The following is a 9,177-nucleotide window of genomic DNA, read 5'->3' as shown; positions in this document are numbered from 1 at the left end:
CAGATTTCCTGCCTTTGTGTGATCAATCACAAACTATCTGCTAAAGATCAGACTTCCCATTTCTCCTGTTTTTATCTCCCAAGACAAGATGGTTACACGACCAATTGTCCCAAGAGCTGTCCCATCCAAGTTTGGAAGTTTCTTTGACCACCACTGCTCACCTTGCAGAATTACTCCAACAAAACAATAACAATTATTAATTACAAGGAAAACCATCCTATAAAAAGGGAGCTGCAAACCAAGTTCAGGCTGTGACCTCTCAGACGTTTCCCCCAGCGCTGGGTCGCTCTGTCTATATAAATCTAAATTTCGCTAAATATCGAGACTTTTGTTTCTCGTTTATAACACTCCCAAACTCCCCAGAAACCCCCAAATCTCGGGATTTTCCCGCCAAAAAAATCCCGCGAGGTGCTGGCGCCTCCCGGTGGTTGATGGCAGAACTGCACCCGCCGCTTTACGGCGCTTTCGCGACCGCGCGGGACGCTGTTGCTTTACGGCAGCACGGCGGTCTTACTTTACGGCAACAGGCCGCGGGATCCGCCGGGATGAAGCAAAAAAGGAAAAATGGGAAAGGTAAAAACAACAAAAATGGGATTTGAGGGGCTGGAGCGTGTCCGGGGGAGGGAATGGAGCTGGAACACGGGCGGCTGAGGGAGCTGGGGGGGCTCAGGGGGAACCTTGTGGCCTCAGGGAGCGGGGCCAGCCTGAGGGGAAACAGCTCAAATTGCGCCAGGGCATCGGCAGGAATTTCTTCCCTTAAAAAGATTTAAAATCCCCCTGCATGTGGCACTTGGGGACATGGGTGCCATCCCTTGTCAGGGAAAATCTCTGACTCTTACCTGTTTTCCCCCTGTTTTTTCCCGGTTTTCCCTGGACTCCCCCCCCGCGTTTTTCCCGTTTTTCCCCGTTTTCTTCCCTGTGCTTTCTTGTTTTCACCGTTTTCTCCTGGTTTTCTTTCCCCCGTTCCCCGTTTTCCCCCCATTGTCCCCATTTTTCTGTGTTTCTCCCGTTTTTAACCCGTTTCCCCCCGTTTTTCCCGTTTCCCCCGTTTTCAACTCGTTTTCCCCGTTTTCCCCGTTTTCTCTCCGTTTTTCCCCCGTTTTCGCCGTTTTTCCCCGTTTTTTTCCCATTTTCTCCCCCGTTTCCTCCCCCGTTTTTCCCGTTTTTTCCCCGTTGTTTTTCCCGTTTTTCCCCGTTTTCGCCGTTTTCCCCTGTTTTTTCCCATTTTCTCCCCCGTTTTTCCCGTTTTCTCTCCGCTTTCCCCCCGTTTTCGCCATTTTTCCCCGTTTTTTTCCCATTTTCTCCCCCGTTTCCTCCCCCGTTTTTCCCCGTTTTTCCCGTTTTCTCTCCGTTTTTCCCCCGTTTTCGCCGTTTTTCCCCGGTTTTTTCCCATTTTCTCCCCCGTTTCCTCCCCCATTTTCCCCCGTTTTTCCCGTTTTTCCCGTTTTCTCTCCGTTCCCCCCCCCCCGGTTTTTCCCCATTTTTCTACATTTCCCCCCATTTTTTTTCCATTTTCCCCTGTTTTCCCCCCTTTTTTCCCCCATTTTCTCTCGTTTTTCCCCTGTTCTTTCCTTTTTTCCCATTTCCCTTTTTTTCCTCTTTTTTACCCTGTTTCCCCCATTTTTTTCCTCCATTTTCTCTGTTTCCCCCTCTGTTTTTTCCCTGTTTCCCTCCTGGTTTTCCCCTGTTTTTCTCCCTGGTTTTTCCCCTGTTCCCCCCTGTTTTTCCTCTGTTCCTCCCCACCATTTTCCCTGTTTCTTTCCCTGTTTTCCCCCCATTTTTCCTGTTTTTCCCCCCATTTTTCCTGTTTTTCCCCCCATTTCCCCCTTGTTTCTCTCCTGTTTTCCCCCATTTTCCCCTCTGCTTGTCCCCATTCCCCCCATTGTTCTCCTGCTTTTCCCTGTTTTCCCCTGTTTTTTCTGTTTTTTTCCCATTTTTCCACTTGTTTTCCCCTGTATTTTCCTCATTTTTCCCATCTTCCCCCCAATTTTTCCCCTGGTTTTCCCCTATTTTTCTCCTGTTCTCCCTCCATTTTTCCCCATTTCCCCCCCTGTTTTTCCACCTGTTTTCCCCTGTTTCTTCACATTTTTCCATCTGTTTTGCCCTGTATTTTCATCATTTTTCTCCATCCTCCCCCCTGTTTTTTCTCTATTTTCCCCCGTTTTCCCCCCATTTTTCCCCTGTTTTCCATTTTTTCCCTTTTTCCACCTGTTTTCCCCTGTATTTTTCTCATTTTTCCCCATCCTCCCCCCTGTTTTTTCCCTGGTTTCCCCCCTTATTTCCCCCTTATTTCCCCCATTATTTCCCTCTTTTTCCCCCTGTTTCTCCCCATTATTTCCCCCATTTCCCCCTGTTTTCCCCCTGTTTTTCCCCATTATTTCCCCCTGTTTTTCCCCTGTTTCTCCCCATTATTTCTCTCTGTTTTGCAGGGGAGCCCAGCCAGGCTGAGCTGATGGTGATGACCATTGCTGACATCATCAAGCAGCTGCTGGAGGCTCACGAGCAGGGCAGAGATGTGGACATCAACAAGTCAGTGCCTGCCCTCTCCCCTTTCATTTCCCTCTCATTTTCTGCTGAAAAAGGCAGCAAGATCAATAAATTCTGGGCTGATTTCCTACAGAGTCCCAAATGGGTGGGATTGCTGAAAAACTCCAAGAAAATCTCATTGCTTTTTTTTTTCCTACCTATCTCCATCCCTCTGTAATCCCAAATCCATCAGGAAGAAGAAACATTAATACAGAAATAATATTAAATCAGATTTTTTTAGCAATGGGTCACACCCTAGTTTATTGGCAGAAACTTTTTTTTATCATGTTTGTTAGAAAATGTGAATTTGTTGTTTGCAGAAATTTATGCCCCCTTTATATGGAGCAAGAAAACCTGAATTTGTTTTTTACAAAAATTTCTTCCTTCTTTATTTATGTGGAGCAAGAAAACCTGAATTTGCTATTTACAAAAATTTCTTCCTCCTTTATTTATATGGAGCAAGAAAACCTGAATTTGTTGTTCACAGAAATTTCTTCCTTCTTTATTTATGTACTGCAAGAAATCCTGAATTTGTTGTTTAAAGGAATTTCCTCCCCCTTTATGTAGAGTTAGAAAACCTGAATTTGTTGTTCACAGAAATTTCTTCCTCCTTTATTTATGTGGAGCAAGAAAACTGGAATTTTCCCCACTTTTTCCACTTTATTGACATAATTATAAACTTTTTTTTCTGGTAATTCCTGCTAGGAATTGCCTTGGAGACAAACTCAGCTGCAGGCTGGGTGTGTAAGGGTTAAACACACAAATTAATCAGGATCAAATTATGATCATCAGGAATTAAACACTATAATAATCAGGAATTAAACATCCATCGGGAGCTGTCCTTAAAAATTGATAAATCCAAATTAAGAAGGAAAACACACAGAAAATATTTGATTTTTTCGGGTTGATTTTTGGCGCATTGCAACTGTTTGGTTTTTAACATTTTTTCCTGGAGAGCAAAATTGAAGGATCTGTGTGGCACTGGTGGAAAGGAGGGCAGATTTTGGTGATTTTTGGTGATTTTGGTGATTTTTGGTGATTTTGGTGATTTTTGGTTGCAGGCTGAAGACCAAAACCTCGGCCAAGTACGGGCTGCCGGCGCAGCCCCGGCTCGTCGACATCATCGCCGCCGTCCCTCCCCAGTTCAGGAAAGTTCTGCTCCCCAAACTCAAGGCCAAACCCATCAGGACAGCCAGTGGGGTGAGATAAAAGTGATTTTTCCCTCTTTCCTCCTCACTCCTCCTGCTCCCAGCCCAAAATTTGGGTTTAATTCCCACCCAAAATCCGTTGTTTGCTTTTTCCGTGCCCGCAGCGCAAAATTTTTGGGGGGATTTTCCTTCCTTGAGGTTTTCATGTGGCTGCTCCATGTTTGAGAGTGTCCAAGAACAGGGTTTGGAGCAGCCTGGGATAGTGGGAGGTGGTGGGATTGGGATTTAAGGTCCCTCCAAACCAAAATATCCTGAGATTTTTCTGAGGAAAAAGGAGAATTGTGTTCACGTCACTGTGGGTGTTTTCAGCAGAGAAATTCATCCAATTCAGTGTAAACCATCTAATTCTTCATATCAGACCCAAATTTATACTGAAACCACCAAATTCTTTATATCAAAACCCAATTTCTGCTCAAGCCACCAAATTCTTCATATCAAACCCCAATTTCTGCTGAAATCACCAAATTCTTCACATTAAACCTCAATTTCTTCTGAAATCACCAAATTCTTCACATTTAACCCCAGTTTCTACTGAAATCACCAAATTCTTCACATTAAACCCCAATTTCCACTGAAATCACCAAATTCTTCACATTAAACCCCAATTTCTACTGAAATCACCAAATTCTTCACATTAAACCCCAATTTCCACTGAAATCACCAAATTCTTCACATTAAACCCCAATTTCTTCTGAAATCACCAAATTCTTCACATTAAATCCCAATTTTTACTGAAATCACCAAATTCTTCACATTAAATCCCAATTTCTACTGAAAACACCAAATTCTTCACATTAAACCCCAATTTCTACTGAAATCACCAAATTCTTCAAATTAAACCCCAATTCCTACTGAACCCCCCTAATCCTTTATATCAAATCCTAATTTCTACTGAAACCACCTAATTTTTCATATCACACCCCAATTTCCACTGAAACCACCTAATTTTTCATATCACACCCCAATTTCCACTGAAACCATCTAATTTTTCATATCACACCCCAATTTCCACTGAAACACGAAAACGCTAAATAATATTTAATAAGATTATTCCTATTTTTCCTGGTTTTTTGGGGTTTTTTTTCCCTTTCAAACATTAACCCACAGCTATTTCACATCCCCACAACAACCCCCTGTGCTCAGCTAATTTCAATGAGTTAATTTAGGGGATGGCAGAGGTAATTAATTGTGGTTTCTCTGCCTGCAGATCGCCGTGGTGGCCGTGATGTGCAAACCCCACCGGTGCCCCCACATCAACTTCACAGGCAACATCTGTGTGTGAGTTTGGGGCAGCCCAGATGTGCCAGATGTGCCCCCTCTGCCTCTGGGGACACACAGCACTGCTGGGGATGGTTGGGCTGGGTGTTCTTGGAGATGTTTTTTGTGATTCCATCACCCAAAAGTTCATTTTTTCCAGAATTTTCTGTATTAAGTCAGCATTGCAGGAGCAGCCACCAAGACCTAAATCTGCTTTTTTTTTCATTTTTTTCGTCAAGGGAGAAAATTTTCTCCTTCCATGACCCAAACCCACCTTTCCATATTAGATTTCCACCTTGGTGATTATTAGTTTATTAATAATTTATTTAACAGGTGGGATTTGTGTCCCTGATGTGGCTGGAATGGCAGAGCACAGATGGAGGGGAGGCCTCCAGCTGCCAAAATCTGGAATTCACTCAGTTTTATTTTATTTTATTTTATTTTATTTTATTTTATTTTATTTTATTTTATTTTATTTTATTTTATTTTATTTTATTTTATTTTATTTTATTTTATTTTATTTATTTTATTTTCCTTTTTCTTTTCTTTCCTTTTCTTTCATTTTCTTTTCTTTCTTTTCTTTTCTTTTCTTTTCTTTTCTTTTCTTTTCTTTTCTTTCTTTTCTTTTCTTTTCTTTTCTTTTCTTTTTTCTTTTCTTTTCTTTTCTTTCTTTTCTTTTCTTTTCTTTTCTTTTCTTTTCTTTTCTTTTCTTTTCTTTTCTTTTCTTTTCTTTTCTTTTCTTTTCTTTTCTTTTCTTTTCTTTCTTTTCTTTTCTTTTCTTTTCTTTTCTTCCTTTCCTTTCCTTTCCTTTCCTTTCCTTTCCTTTCCTTTCCTTTCTTTTCTTTTCTTTTCTTTTCTTTTCTTTTCCTTTTTTTTCTTTTCTTTTCTTTTTTTTTTCTTTTCTTTCTTTTCTTTTCTTTTTCTTTTCTTTTCTTTTCTTTTCTTTTCTTTTCTTTTCTTTTCTTTTCTTTTCTTTTTTCTTTTCTTTTCTTTTTTCTTTTCTAAATTAATTAAAGAACACAAGCTTGGCTTACCTTAAATTCTCTTCCTCATTTCCACTCCTTGAAATCTGATCTTGCTTTTTGCTTTTCCCATTTATTTCCCAACATTCCATGCCATCAATCCATGGATTTCACTCTGGTTTTGATTTAAATTCCTCTGAGCTGTTCCAGATAATTCCATGCCTGGGAACAGCTTGGACTGCACAAATTAATGTGGGCATGGTGAGCCAATAATTAATTTATAATTAATTTTATAAAGACTGGAGGTGAGCTGGCAGTGAGGAAATAAATCAATTATCTCAGGGCTGGCTGGCTGAGATTTGTTCCATCAGGAAAATTCCCTGGATGCTCCTTCACCTTTCCTCTGAATTCATTTCTGAATATTTGGGATATTTTGTTTTTTAAATAAGTTCAGGGAAAAAAACCACAGCTGAGCTTTTTCACCATCAAAATATTTAAATTTTTAAAATTACATTTAAAATGAATGATGGGACAGGGTGATATCCTAATATTACATCCCTCCATACCCCCCAAAAAATCATATTTTGCATCAGATAAATGCTCTTGAGAGAATCATGGAAAACATTCAAATTGTGGAATTATTTTTTTTTTTAAATCAATTAATCTATGTGTAAGTGTTGCCCCAGAACTTGATGGCTGCTCCCTAAAATAATGCATTATCCCAGAAAATTTTTAATAGATTTTCCTTCCAGAAAATCTTGTTGGGTTTGAGGTGGATGCAGGAATTTGAGCTGGTTTTGGACATCCCATTCTCATTAAAAATTAATTAAAATTCCTCTTTTGCACTGCTCACTTGGTGTTTGTCAGCACAGGTGGGCTCAGCTCCCCCCAGCATTCCTGGGTATTGTATAATTTATTATTTTATAGTTTATAATTTCTAGTTTATAATTTATTAGTTTATAATTTCTATTTTATAATTTATTATTTTATAATTTATAAAATTTTAAGAATATTTTCTTACATATTATAGAATTATTAAATGGGATACTACATATAATTGTTATATATTACATATAAATTATTATATAGAATTATTGCATAGAATTATTATACATGAAATAGAAATATTATACATTATTTAGAGTTATATATTGCAATTATGTAACTAATAATATTACATAATTCCAGAAATTCCTGCAATTTTGAGAGTTTAATTCCTGTCTATATTAAATAGAATTACCATATATTACATAGAATTATTATGTATTATATGGACTTATCTATTACAGTTATGTAATTTTAATAATATTATATAATTCCAGAAATTGCTGAAATTTTGAGAGTTTAATTCCTGTTTATATTATGAAAAATTATTATGTATCACATAGAATTATTATATATTATATAGAGTTATATATTACAATTATGTAACTGTAATAATATTACATAATTCCAGAAATTGCTGAAATTTTGACAGTTCAATTCCTATCTATATTATATAGAATTACCATATATTACCTAGAATTATTATATATTATATGGAATTATATATTATAATTATGTAACTGTAATAATATTACATAATTCCAAAAATTGCTGCAATTTTGAGAGTTTAATTCTTATCTATATTATATAGAATTACCATATATTACATACAATTATTATATATTATATGGACTTATCTATTACAATTATGTAATTTTAATAATATTACCTAATTCCAGAAATTGCTGCAATTTTGAGAGTTTAATTCCTGTCTATATTATAAACAATTATTATATCTTATATAAACTTATGTATTACAATGATATAATTTTAATAATATTACCTAATTCCAGAAATTGCTGGAATTTTGAGAGTTCAATTTCTGTCTATATTATATAGAATTTTTATATATTACTTAAAATTATTATATATTATATGGACTTATCTATTACAATTATATAACTTTAATAATATTACCTAATTCCAGAAATTGCTGGAATTTTGAGAGTTCAATTCCTGTTTTCTGTTTTTCACCCTGCAGGTACTGCCCAGGGGGACCTGACTCTGATTTTGAATATTCCACCCAGTCCTACACAGGATATGAGGTACAGATTGCCCTAATTTTGGGGAATAAATACAAAAATCAAACTAATAAAACAACAAAAAAATATCTAAGTAACTTCAGCTTTTAAAGCAGGAGTGAAATTCTTAATTACAGGAATTAATGATGAATTAAAATTTTAAAATTGTGCAAGAAGGATCTTCAAACATGAGTAAAGATGTGGAGAGGTTTAAAAAAAATTGTAAATTTTGCTAAAAACCTTCATTTTTTTAGCTGTTAATTTAGCTGAAATTCCATTAATTCCCTTTTATCTGCTCCTTAAATTTTTATATTTCCAAACTTTTCCCTCCCCAGGAGAAATTTTAAGTTTGTGACTGAATTATTTTGCCTGGTTTTAACCAAAAAAACCTCAAAGCTGTGGTAAAGATGTGAAGTAGGAAAATGAGATAAAATCCATTTGGATTCATTTGGTGGAAATTCCTTTTAAATAAAAATTTTATCTGTTGTTACCACAGTGATTTAAATCTTAAATAGGAAAAAAAAAAAAAAAAGAGAAGTACCAAGTGAATTCAGGCTGCAAAAAGTGCTTGAAAAATCTTAAAATATTATTAATGGCCTTCCATCAGCTGGTGATAGAAAAAAAATTATATTTTAGGGATTTTAATGAAAGAAATAAATTTAATTTAGAAATATTTGAAGCCTAGACTGAGTCTAGAGGATGCTGCTGAATAATTTGTGAAAACACTTTGTGATTTTTTGTAACAATTTTTGTGACTCACTGCAGAGATTTTTTTGGCTAAAAAATTGAATAATTTTGGTGGTTTTAGGTTGCCATCTCAGGCAAAAACAAAATTTATCCTTTTAAGAATTGAAGGAGGGATTTAAATTATATTTTTTAATTTTAAAAATTAATTTTTTTTGAAATTTCAGAATTTAATTGTTCAAAAAAAAAAAAAAATATTTTACTGAGTCTCGCTTTGTGTGTTTGAAGCTTTTGGGTCAACCAGGATTTTTAAAAAAGCTGATAATTGGATTTTAGGGGGTTTTTAATGCTGTTTTTTTAGGTGGAAAAAGTTTTTAAACTGAATTTTTGGGTGTTTTTTTCAGCCAACATCCATGAGGGCCATCCGGGCTCGGTATGATCCCTACCTGCAGACCAGGCACAGAGTGGAGCAGG

General features: G+C 36.4%; 1 protein-coding gene across 1 annotated transcript in view; it reads left to right on the top strand.

The window, feature by feature from the left end:
- The first annotated feature begins 466 nt into the window (after positions 1-466).
- The window catches only part of ELP3 (elongator acetyltransferase complex subunit 3), an 82,403-nt gene continuing 73,692 nt past the window's right edge, over positions 467-9,177 (top strand). Inside the window, exons 1-6 of the mRNA XM_079298200.1 lie at positions 467-573; positions 2,430-2,529; positions 3,588-3,726; positions 4,942-5,012; positions 7,980-8,043; positions 9,108-9,176. Coding sequence (XP_079154326.1) covers positions 546-573; positions 2,430-2,529; positions 3,588-3,726; positions 4,942-5,012; positions 7,980-8,043; positions 9,108-9,176 — 471 coding nt within the window. The 5' untranslated portion in view covers positions 467-545. The remainder of the gene's footprint in view (positions 574-2,429; positions 2,530-3,587; positions 3,727-4,941; positions 5,013-7,979; positions 8,044-9,107; position 9,177) is intronic.

Source organism: Erithacus rubecula (genome assembly GCF_903797595.1).
Source record: "Erithacus rubecula genome assembly, chromosome: 2".
Lineage (NCBI taxonomy): Eukaryota > Metazoa > Chordata > Aves > Passeriformes > Muscicapidae > Erithacus > Erithacus rubecula.
The sequence above is the reverse complement of the archived record's forward strand: the minus strand, read 5'-3'. Positions and strand labels throughout refer to the sequence as shown.